This window comes from Hirundo rustica, chromosome 1, assembly GCF_015227805.2.
Source record: "Hirundo rustica isolate bHirRus1 chromosome 1, bHirRus1.pri.v3, whole genome shotgun sequence".
Lineage (NCBI taxonomy): Eukaryota > Metazoa > Chordata > Aves > Passeriformes > Hirundinidae > Hirundo > Hirundo rustica.
The window spans coordinates 106595269-106608355 of NC_053450.1; the positions used below are offsets into that span (position 1 = coordinate 106595269).

The 13087-nt window shown below is 39.5% G+C and overlaps 1 protein-coding gene across 35 annotated transcripts in view; it reads right to left on the bottom strand.

Annotated features, from left to right (window-relative positions):
* The window catches only part of CLASP2 (cytoplasmic linker associated protein 2), a 144452-nt gene that overhangs the window by 99707 nt on the left and 31658 nt on the right, over positions 1 to 13087 (bottom strand). For 34 of the 35 annotated variants that reach the window (XM_058423275.1, XM_040078589.2, XM_058423242.1 and 31 more), the window contains exon 7: positions 6347 to 6417. In XM_058423275.1, coding sequence (XP_058279258.1) covers positions 6347 to 6417 — 71 coding nt within the window. Of the gene's footprint in view, positions 1 to 1519; positions 1623 to 6346; positions 6418 to 13087 lie in introns of those variants that run through there. The other variant, XM_058423280.1, reaches the window with a different exon arrangement.

Below are 13087 nucleotides of genomic sequence, written 5' to 3' on the forward strand. Positions count from 1 at the left end.
TGAATTCCTTGTAAATGTGGTAAGCAGTAGTTTTAAAAGAGACCAACAGCTACATAATCATCCTACACACTGTTAATTGTATCTGGCATTATTGCTCAAAGCTCCTACACAGAATGTCAGCTGACTGCCTGAACAGTACTTTGTTCTTAGCGCCTTTGTTAATGACGAATTAAATTATACAGAAGAGAGCTCCACAACTACCCTCGCTTTATAAGCCTCGACCATTACAGAATGACAAAAATCCTACAGCTTTGCCTAGAGAATGCAGTTATTTCTTAACATGCTACAACTTGTACCCTTAAAGCTGCAAGTGACCATAATTCACGTTTACACCATGGAGAACTGTGCTGCTTCACAGGAAGGAAACAAAGATGAAGAAAAACATTAAAAAAAAAAAAAAAATCTCAGCAAGAGTGAGCTTGGTATATATTCAGTTCTACATATTCCATGGTATCTCTTGCACCTTGCAAATGACAAAAATACAAACATCATAGAACTGCTCAATTTTCTTTTTTAGATTGTACAATCCAGACATAATTTCACTGCTCTGGTCACATTCATTATCTTTTCCAGACTCTGACATATGAAAAAACTAAGTGCAAAACACACATTTCAGGTCACGTCAATAAAGGGTCTCTCTCAGGACTCTTGCAACTACTGTCTCAGCAAGTTCAGAGAAAAGATTTAATCTTCATCTGTGATCTTTATAAACCATCTTTTTTATGCACATCTACATATACGTCACTTGTAGAAGCACAACCATCCTGCCTCATCCCTAAACTCGCTCCAAGTCCAATGAGCGTCTCAAAGTCTCTCTAAAAATAATAATGCATAAATAGAAAGTCATCAAGGTATTAAGCTCAGAGAACCGGGCTGACACGCAAACCCAAGAGGTGTCATAAAGACAAAACATTTGTCTAGTTTTCAACGAAAGCACAACCATATAGCCTGTATTGCTTTACTGACCTACTTTCCATTCGTTTGTGTAACAATACACTGTGCAACGAAGGAAACGTAGTAACATCTCATGTCTTTATTAAACATACATCTCCAGCTCCAGCAGCAAGGCTCTTCTTTTACGGCTATTCTAAGTATGGATTTCTTCACATAACAGGGCAGGTAAACATCCGCTTATTTACAAAGCAGCATAGTAAACTCTGCCTTATCCTGCAGAGGTGGCCAACACAAGTAGCACCGAGGTGAGAGAGGTAAACACAACGCCAACATAAAAATGCACAACGGAATCTGCCAGAGTCGTAAATAATTGAGGTCACGGGCCGTCCCGGAAACCCAGGCACGGTTAAAATTCTAAGAAGGGCTGGAGCCTCCGCGCTCGCTGCCCCGGTACCCTCCGGCCGCGGCACGTAGCAGCCATCGCCCAGCGCCCGGCTCGGGCGGAAGCCAAGCCCGCCAGCCCAAGAGGCCAACCTGCCATACCAAGCTCCCCGGCCCCCCCGGGCTGCCGAGAGCCCCCCGCAGCCCTGCGCCGGTCCCCAAGGGCACGGCGCTCGCCACTCACCGTCCCCCACAGCCATCATGCCCGGCGGTGCCGCGGGAGGGCGGGCGCGGCGGCTCCCGACCGGATCCCCGCCGGATTCCTGCCGCTACAGCCGCCGCCTCGCTTCAAAATAGCAGTCCCGCCTTGCGAGGGAGCCCCGCGCCGGCCCGGCCCCGGCCCGGCCCCGGCCCGGCCCCCCGGCGCTCCGCCCCCGCCGCCAGGGCCCGCCCGGCGCCCCCGCCGCCCCGCCACCGGGAAACACCCCACACCCCCGGGAAAGCTCTGCCCCCCGCCACCACCACGGAAAACGAAGAGAGAGGAGAAGCAGCGGCCTTGGTTAAGGGCGAGCACTCCACAGAACACAGATCAACCAAAACGTAGCATAACGCGAAATAAAACAAAACAATAAAGCCCAGAGAAGTAGGAAAGGGCTCCGTTGAAGAAACCTGCTGCTTCTTTTTTTTTGAGCTTTCGGAAGACTTGTTTGGAAAGCCCCCCAACTTTAAAAGAGAAACTGCTTCCAAAGCATGCGTGCAACACATGCTGGGGAGCATCAATGACAGCCTGCCCAGAGCCTGAGCTGCTATGATTAGAGCTGGTACCCGAATCTACACGTTTTAGGTGACACGCTGAGGGTAGAGAGTGCAATCCAACAGGGATCAAAACAAAGGGTAGCAACTACGTAGTAACCAATTTACTTTGTCTTGCCAATAGAAAAGTTTAAAACTCAGGCAGACTGTAGCATATGCTGTTGCACAGAGCATGAGAACCAAGCATTTGCATGGAGCCAGACACAGTTCCCTGTAGTAATAATCCAAGAACTCAGTCAAATTCCTTATAACCAGTGGAAGCATCAGCCTGATGAGGCCCTTATCTTTCAAATGGGCTGGAACTGACCAGTACACTTCACTGGTCAGTAAATGTTCCTGTTTAAAATGATAAATCATCAGGAAGAGCAGCTGAAATTGAAAATGATGTGGCTACATTTTGACCACTTGCATTGAGCAAGCCAAAGGAATACATGAGGCTCAAAACCTCTGTAAAATAATCGCAGCAGCTACCACCAGTATTCCCAAACGATATATATTCATGTTGTGCTGCACTGGTGAGCTCTATTAAGAGTATGTCGTCACTGTCTCCATAGTAACTATATTTTCAAATAGAAAACAGCAAAGGGAAATAAAAAACAATAGTGTAATGTGGAAAAACAGATACACACTAGTGCTATGGATTTTTATTTGCCCCCTTTTTCCCCAGGAGAACATATATTTCAGTTGCATCTTTATCACCCTTAACACAGCTCCCCTACACGATGATATTAACATCACATATCCTACCTGTTATATTTTGTGTTTGTAAAGCCAGTCCTTTGAGCCATTAAACATTAGAATGGAAAAAGTGCATGGGTTGAATAGAGATGCATGATTTATCTTCAGCTCAATCATTCTGCTGAGTGCAGTAGGAAGCTCAGTATTAACAGTTTCCCTACTTTTGTTTTAATTCCCTCTCTCAATAATGACACTACACTACTATCCGATATAGGAGTCTGCTTGAATTCTCTTAGAGAAAACAGTATTTACAAATCTCAGGCAGCAGAAACAAGTGCTTTTGTAGTGCTGAGATTGGCTGCCAGTTCTGTTTCCATAGAAATGAACATTCACTTGCTGAAAAATGGGGGGGGGGGGGGAGGTGTGTGTGCTTTAAAGAATCTTCTCCAGTTTGAAAGGCTACATATAGTTCTGGTGGAGTGAAAGGGCAAAACTAGCAGCATGCAGAAGATAATGCTTAACAAGCAAACATCCTGATATGATTCTTCTAATATGCATCATTATGAACGTAAACAAATCCCAAGGTTTGCATAACAGCTCATTCATTCACATAATTCACATTAAAGAAATTATCTCTGATTTTACTATACACATCCAAGAGTAAAAAATAAAAAATCAAAGGTCAGCTGGAGAAGCAAGCTAGCAGTGGGATATTATATAAGGCTGTAAACCACTCTCATCAGGCAAAAGCACTAAAATTCCTGCCCAGTTCCCTTGTTAGACATGATACCTCCTCATGTGTTAGCATTTGAAACTCATTACATCCTACCCCAATTATTCCATCCCTAAGTGTTTGAATGTGCTTTCCAACCTGTCTACCCTCCAAGAGGATCTGTCAGTCCCTAATGGTAACTTGTTCTCCTCCTCCTCTTTACCATTCCATCACAGATCAGATTCAAAAAAGAAAAGAGGTAACACAAGACTAAAGGGACTGTTCTCACTAGATCCCCTCTAGCACACTCAAAAGGGCAAATTATTAAATCTACCAGTGTGCTAAAATGGAAGGAAGGAGACCTTTTCCTGTTCTACCTGTACTTCTCCCACATACCTAAGCATACTAACACAATGTTTTTTAAAACTCTCAAGTGTTAAATCATGTTTGTACAAATAATTTTTTTTAAATATGCTTTTTTTTTTACTATCAGTATAGTATGGAAAACACTTTTGTATTCTGGTTGTTTAAAGCTGCACACTCTGACTCTTTATTTCTTTTTTTCTTCCCAAGTACATGCTGGATAAAAAGACTGAACAACTGATGTTAGTATTATTTGATGAGAGAATCCTAAGTCCCATCTCTGCATTCTCAGAAACTAGGTCAACACACCAAATATTCACTACCACAGCAGTGTCACTCAAGACTATGAAGAAGATGACATGGTCCGAGGTTGTATTAACAAGTGCCTCCCTATCCATCACACACTGAAAAGAACCTCCATCAGTACAGTCAACCTATGTGGGGACAGTAACTCCATCTGGCAAAAAGCCATTCCTTTTGCTGTTAAGAAGGCCCACTATGGAATTTAATTATATTAAAGTCAGTTGAAGTATTTTTCTGCTTTCCACCCTGCCTCTGCCTCCCCCTGCCTGGGAAAGACAACCCTATTTGGCCCCTACCATCCCAAACCCTACTAGAAAATATCCAAAGCACAAAAAAAAATTCCTCAACACTGCAACAGATGTATTTAGCCACTATAATTTGGCTTTTATCCAGAGATGTTTGATAAAGCTCCTGAAAGCAAAGTTGGAACCAAGGCTACAGGAATTCAACAGTAACTTTAAATCTACACGTGCAAGCAGTAAATACAAATTGCCCTTCAGAGAATAATGAAGCACAAAGCCAAGATAAAGCACTAACAATAGAAGAATAATCTTTGCAATAACATTGAAAAACTGCCTAGATGGAAGCAACAGATGAACTACGTTCAAGTAAAAATACTGAAACTAACGTATTAAAAGGGATTCTGTCATTTATGGTACCAAAACAGAATCACAGTAACTTTTACATAGAAATTGCCACCTATAAGACAAAATACACGGTTTACACTGTCATAGATCAGCATTACTATCTGTGTTTTGCACATGAGATAAAAATAACTTCAAAATAAACTTCGTTAACTCTCTTAAAAGGAGACGAAAACAACGGAAGTGCTGTTAACTAGTCCAGCAATGTGGTATATATATATATTTGCATATATTTAAATTATTTCAATGCTTATATTCCCATGTGACTCCTGAGACTCCATTTCTCCATTCTCCTGAGAACTACCAACAGAAAAAATACGTACGTGCAATACATCTCAATCTCTCAAACCTATGAAACCTACGCAGCTGTATTAATGTTAAATGTAAAAGATAGAGGCTTACCCTTTCATGAGTAAATTTACAATCTAGCAGAACATAACACACATACATTTTTATGTAAAACATTTTTCCCCAAATTAGAGTGATTTGGGTTTTTTAAAAAATTGAAGTTTTTACAAATCAATTTTTAAGCGTTCAAGAATAGCAATGTTTTATTTCAAAGCAAAATGCAGCATAGAAACTTACTACATCAAAGAAAAGGTTACAAAAACACTTTCCTTTGAACCTACAGTCACTTCTGTTTTCACACAACAAAAGGGTGAGAAAATTTAAAATTAAAAAGGTCCATGTGAGTACATTAAGGAATTATATGAATTCCTCAAAATACTTCTACTCTTAAATAATCTTAATATTCCTACTCTACACTTTTAGATACAGCAGACCATAATCAACATAGTTACTTTGAAAGACAAATTAACATAAGAAAACCTCCCGATAAAACAAGATCTACTGATTTCTTGCAGAAGACAATGAAGCTGCCAAAACTGACTCTACTAAGGCCACTGCGACAGCATCTCCTTTGTTTTGCTGTTATGTAACATTATTTTCATAATTTACAGTTTTAAATTAAATTTTAATACTAAAAAATACTGTAGCAAAACAAGCAGTAAGAAGCAACAGGGATTCTCTGCATAACAGGTTGTCTTTTCTTGAAATACACCAAAATAAGGAGCTCAAGCTCAATGAAGTCTTTACTTCAACAATTAAGTCGTCTTTGCTGCAGTCTCCTATTTCTATAATTTAAAACTCCATGTATTATAATCATGATGCATCATTTTAACAGAGAAGATATCAAAGACACCCATCACTAAAGCCCATTTTTCTCTTAGAAACATACTAAGGATAAACATAATAGGGATCTTTTTTCCCATACATGAACACTTTGCAACATTCTTCTATCCTCTACTGAGCACATCTGTAACTCGTTAAATATTCACCGCTTGTTTCCACGCAATTTCAACACCTTTTCCAATTGTATTCTGACAACAATCCAGCAAATACTTCCAGTAAAGTGTACAAGCTTGTTTCACCAAGTGTCTCATTTGCTTAGCATTTACATATTTCTATTCATCCATCTCACATGGATAGTGCTAGTATTTAAATAATTATCTTGCATTAATCTAAAGCTGATTATAAATACATGATCTTTCATACTCACCACTGACGTTACTTAAAATCATATTGTCAGAGTTTCTTATATCATCAAATTTTGCAAAGATTGTTTGCAACCTATAAAGAACAAAAACAACAAAGGATTTTTACATCTCTGAAGTCCCACTGGCTACTGGTAAAAACAGAAATCAAGTTTATTAGCATATATAAAGCAGCAAAACAAAATATACAAGGGGTTAAGTAAAAGAAACAACAATTCCTAAGGATTCTTCTTTGGCTGAGCATCTTCACACAAATGCATAGAAAACTGAGTAAACTTAGCAAAGAACAAAAATTGAGTATTGTTATTAGCATGATTAAAAATAACCTTCCAAAGTTCAGGTTCAGTAATAGCATATATTGGGTATGTATAATGTGTATATATATATAGTGTATATATATATTTATTCATACTCAACAAAAAAGGTTACAATTTGAACTACGGAATGTACGCTTATAAGAAAAGAAAAAAAGAAAAGGATTGCTATTTAATTTGTTCTAAGACTTACTAATTTTCTCCAAAGTTTTTGTTCTACAAAATTTCCTGTTTGGTTATGAAAAGAGCTCTGTGGTAGTGGTTTTCCACAGGGTGAAAAAACCCCAAAAACCAAAACCTTCTTCTAAACTTAAGATACACTAAACACTTAAATGTGTCCAACCTGCACACCATTGATTTTAACTGTCACAACAGAGAATACACTGGAAATTCTTTGCTACATGTGAACAGCAAACAGACAAACAGAACTCCAAAAAAGCCAAACGAGTAAAATTCCTAAATCCTAGATTTGCAATCTAGGCCCACAAGGCAAAAAATGGTGTTCAGTCAAGAAAGCTGGCAAAACACTTCAACAGACCTTTCTCATCACTTTTGCAGAAAACTCAATAAAAGCAGTGGAAGTATCTCCCAGAAAAACGTGACCCACGCATTAGCAGTGGATTTGTACTGACACAGTACACTGTTCAGCTGCAAACGATTGAGAACATTTTCTTGTATCTCTCCAAAGACTTCTCTGAATTTTAGACTACTTGAAATATGGCAATATGTAACATGCACATGGGATTTTTAGCTCCAGGACTATCAGGACTGATTCATGATTTTAAATGAACAAAGTTATTAACTACAAATCACACGACAGTCTGCAGGTCTCCTAACAGGTACAGTTCAGCTACATCAGAAGAACTAGAGACTATACTACCCCAGTCAAAATGTGCACTGAAAGGCTGTCTTTACAACTCACAATCCAAACTGTTTTATGACAAACCAAGAAAAATGGGTAAGAACTACACCCGGGTATGAAAATTCTCACAAGGAGAAAAGTCAAGGACAAAGACTTCATTTCAACATTTCATTATGCACATACCACTTTTATGCAATGTAGAGAGGCAGTGCGCTTTCACTGCATAGTCTACATATTCTGAGACTTGCATATCCCTTTCACTCACTGGGACCTCATTTATCTAATAAACCTCATTTATCTAATAATGAAGAATGTGATAAAATAATGAAATGCAGACAGACAACAGCAAAGAAAATTTGAGCCTTCCCCCTTACCTTTCCAACAATTTAGGAGTCTCACGATGCATTATTTTTACTTTCCAAATACTTCAAAGCAATCTGCTACAGAGCTAATTTGTCCACAAGAAGAACTATACAGATCTCCACAAAAAGGCCTACCCTACTGCAAGCATCTAAAAACAACACAACCAAAAACCCCCTAAATCATCTAAGTCAATAACCCCTAACACAAACCAGCAGTTATTCTACTATCTCAACTTATGTCAAAACTGAATGTAGCTCACTTGTACGCCTGCCTAATCTTTCCCTAGCATACTTGCCAGCTTGTCTCTGGGACCTATTATCCTCTCTCCCTTTTGCACTGCCATTGCACTTCCAACCACTGCTGCCACAGCAAAATGTCTGAAACGGCAGCAATCCACAAATATCACTGCTTTACTATTAAACTTCAAGTTTTTTAATGAAAATATCAAATTTGCAAACCAAAGGCAATATATACCAAAGTAGGGCTTTCTGCACTTTGACTTGAAAAAGGAAAGCTGTCTGAAATGAATAGCTTTTTGGGCACTAGAATTTATTAATGACACATGAAATCCCATTAACATGCCATGTGCTTTCAACCGTACGAAGCAAGAAGTTCACACGAGAATCAATACCTATAATAATGCATTAGGCCATCTTGCTTTCATAACAAGAAGTTAATGTGTTTGCCTCATATGTTTGTGTTTATCAGGGATTGTGAGTTCCCCTCAACACCGCATTAACAGTTCAACTACTTAATGAGGAAGACTTAACCCTACATCTGAAAGGCTAAAACTGTCATCCCAAGAGAAACTGAATATGACTAGAGAGATTAACAGATTTCCTTTAAAATTTCACTTTAATTTTTATATCCTGTAAAGCTGATGTTATCCATTTGGCACAAATATTTTAGAGAATTCAAAAGAAAAAAATATTTCCTGCTCTTTTGAACCTTGTTTTCAAAAATGCTTTCCTGAGTGTTTTAAACAGAAGCTAAAAGCATGTTATAAATACTTTACAATAATATACATGTTGCCTCTCACTCTGGGCAAAATATTTGATAAAGTATTAACTATGAACAATAAAAAAAAAGTGTTTGTCAGCACTGGACACTGTATTTTCAGTGGTGCAGGCAGGTGAACAACACACTGTACTGCCACTCCTCAAACTTTCAAAGCATGTCTTTATGACCAGAGGCACACTCTACAGTATTTGTCATAATTGCAACAACAACAGAAGAGACCATTATAACACAGCTGTCAACATGGTAAAGCACTACTGTAGAACCAACCCTCTCTTTAGACAAGCTTACAGGATCTGTAACTACTACTTTGCAAAGTCTCTCACAAGAAGCCTCTCTCTCCCTCTCTTCCCACCCTGCTCTTCTTACTGCCTTATTCTCTTCTCGTATTTCTTCACACTGTCACAGACAGCGAGGCAGTATGGGCTAGAGTCTCTAAAATTATTGCAACCACAGTCAGTTTAAGAATGCTTACAGAAGGTTTCACTCCTGGTAAAAGAGAGCCTGCCACAAAGAGTCCAAGAAACTCTACAGGGCTGGATGAAGACCAATTTTACCAGAAATGAAGAATGTTCTTTGAGAAGAGAAGCATTATTAGTCCATCTCATACTTGCAAGCCCAACTCTGGATGTGGCAATGATAATCAATCACTGAGTCACCATGTGTCACTGATGAACAGACATATTGTCTTCTTTTCCCAAAAAGGCATAGACAGCTCTTCTGTGACTTCTCATATAGATGGGGAAATCCCCTTTGACAAAAAACACACGTTTGGGACAGCAGGTACTTCTGGATGGGCTGTCAGTGAATGAATGAATGCATGAAGTTGTAGCACTTTAGATGGGGGCTCCTGGCAACCTGCCAAACCCTCTCCTCCACCAGGAGACAGGTCTCCATCAAACTATTAACAAACTGTGGTGAGGACGGGCAATAAGAGGAATATGTACGAACTCTGCTAGGACACAGCTTGACCTGACATGCACACACATGGAAACATGGATGCTTCCACAGAAGGTGCACAATACTTCACATTGAAAAGATGTTACTCATGACCATGCTTGATGGAGTTCAACTGTTCATATGACAGGCAGAGGGGAATACCTAAAAGTGTGGACCTGGTGGTGAAGAGGCAAAAGAACACCACTCCCCTGTCAACAGCAGAAGGATAAAGAAGAACAGGTGGTAACTCGTCTGTTGTTCATATCCAAACTGCGTCTAAAGCAGGAAATGACCCATATGAAACTTTGCAGTTGTTTCTCCATATTTCTCCCTTCCAAGGAAAAAAAAATCTTGAAGACATGTGTCCACATCTGGACACACAGATGGACCTCATCTACAACTTGAACTAGACAGATAAGCAGAATGTGCATACCACATGAAACGTGGTATTCAGAAATGTATACTGCAATATGCTTCAACATTTTAGGAAATGAAGTTGTGGCCCTAGACATAAGAACTAAACAAATGACTGGTTTTTTACATTTCTTGTTTTTCAAGCAAGAGTGGGGGAATTTGTCACATGAATTTGTCAATGATAAAAGCTTTTAACACTCAGACTAAGTAACTGCTATCCAGAGCCATGTATACTATTTCCATTCAGGGAAGATCAGCCACACAGATTCCATACTGTAAAGCATTCAGTTAGGCCCATAGAGAACAAAACCTCTTCAGCATTTTTTAGGTCACTGAACAATAAATACAACATCCACTTTGAGTATTCACAGATATATTAACACTACTACTTTCAGGTCTGACACCAAAGACTGTCAAACCTCTCTGGCAGTAATTATAACAAAAGGGAAAACAACATCCAAATTTCCAACCACTGACTTGATAAGTGATTGTTCTGGAAAAGGAACGTGCTTCAAGCAAAAAGCATAATAATATCCAGAGATTTACAAGTTAAAAATAACAAATAGAAAGGAACTCACTGATTTTATTTATAAAAAAATTCACCAATTAATCTCTGTAAAGAAGAGAAATGCACTGAAGAAAAATAAATAGTAAATAAGTAGAATTGAACTACAAAAGTAAGATCCTATATTTTATTCATTACTTAGATTCTGACAGGTCCAGTAAAGCCCGGTAGAAAATCCACTATTTTCCAAAGGCAAACCCTACCAGGTGCAGATTACAAAACCTTTTAAGCCTACTATTATTAAATTCCTGAGTGTATTTGGCTTTATATAGACACAACATGTATGTACCATTTGCATACTCAAGGAAGTTGAACAATTTCTCAAAACAATGCTTGATTAACTTTCCTGCCTTCCTTTCAGCAGACAGGAGCTCTTATTTTCAGTGCTCTAGGATGGAGTGCATTCAAGCAGCAACACACAGCTCTGTAATGTGTAACTTGTTATGTAAACTAAACAAGCCTACACTCTATTGATTCATGTGTGCACTGAACACTGAAGTAATAGATTTTTCTGCTAATAGTTATGTTTACATGTAATTTTTAATGCACTGACTTACAGTAAAGGAGCTGCAATGCAGTCCTTTCGGGCTGAACTCAACAACTGAAAGCAGCCGTGTCTGAACTACAGATTATCTGTAATACTTAAACCCCTTAAAACCTACCCAGACACACAAACATGAACAAAAATTCTCCTCAAAATAATGATACTCTACATCAAAGGTTTTTTTTCCCCACAGATCATAGCTCCTGCATAACCACCTGATAATTTTACTGCATCTAAGCAAAGGGAAAACCTCTGACAGGCACAGGGGAAGAAACGCCTTAAATTAGGTCTGCCTTTGAAGGTCTGAGCTACCACAGAGCTAATCTGTCTTTCCTGAGCTTTCTCAAATGCCCTCTTAGTTGTGTGAAGGAGTAAGAAGGGACTACAGGAATTCTGCTCTCTATCAGGGATGGATGGGACAGAGAGCCGCAGACTCATGTTTTGTTCAAGCAAATCATAACTCCCCCCCTTTATCACAACCTGATGCCTACTGCAGAGGACACAGCACTGACACCCAGCTCATGCACTATTTAACACTAGTCCTGACTGTCAGGTGCAAAACTGTTGGAGATTTAGTGGCAAAAACCCATTTAACATGCACCAAGTAGAGTCTTGCTTCTTTATGTAAATGCAAATTATACAACCACACTTGCTTTCAGATCGGGGGGAATTTTGTATTCAGCTGATTCAGACAGTAGAAACAACAACTTGGCACCTACTGCACCTAAATTAGAAGCTGTTGATTGTCCTGAGGATACAAGCACCTATGGTGTTGAATCCTATTTGGATCCCAAGATGTACTCAGCTTGTATCACATGGAACTGTAAACGGTGAGTACTGAATTTAAACTTACACTCAGACCCAACATTCAATGCAAAAAGGAGGTGTTATCTGCACTCTTTTAGTCTCTGTTCCAAAAGATATCCAAGGTCCTATCTTAAGGCAAGGAAGATCTTCTCGGATATGTTCCATCTATTTGCTAGGAAACTTAATTTTTTGAATTGTAGTAATTATACGGCCTAATACTCCTGTGGTATCCATCTAATCCATTACTAGTCTAAAACCAAGACTATCATTAAATAGAAGAGAATGTGTACAACTTCTCATTCTCATAAGCAGGATAAACTTGTATCTCAACAGGCTGAACTCTGCCTGAAGTGCGAAACAATAAATTCAACACCCTTCTCCCATGGTGCTTTCATAGAACCGTAGAATGATTTTGGATCATCCAGTTCCAACCCCTCTGTCATGGGCTGGGATACCTTTCACTAGACTAGGCTACTCCAAGTCCCATCCAACCTCACCTTGAACACTGCCAGGGACAGGTCATTCAAATCTTCTCTGGGCAACCAGTTCCAGCATCTTACCACCCTCACAGTAAAGAACTGCTTCCTAATATCAAACCCAAACCTATTCTCTTCCAGTTTAAAGCCCTTGCCACTGGTGCTATCATGTCCTTGAAAGAAGTCTCTCTCCAGCTCTCCCATAATGCCCTCTTTAGGTATTGGAAGGTGCTCTCAAGCCTCCTAAGAACCTTCTCAGCTTTCTCCTCTCCAGGCTGAACAATCAGCCTGTTTTCATGGCAGAGGTGCTCCAGCATCCTAATCAATTTAGTGGCTCTCCCCTGAACTAACAGGTCAATGGTCCTCCTCATGTTGGGGGCCCCAGAGCTGAATACCTATTTTGATATATTATCAAGCTGTATTTCGCTATCCTGCAAATGACCAT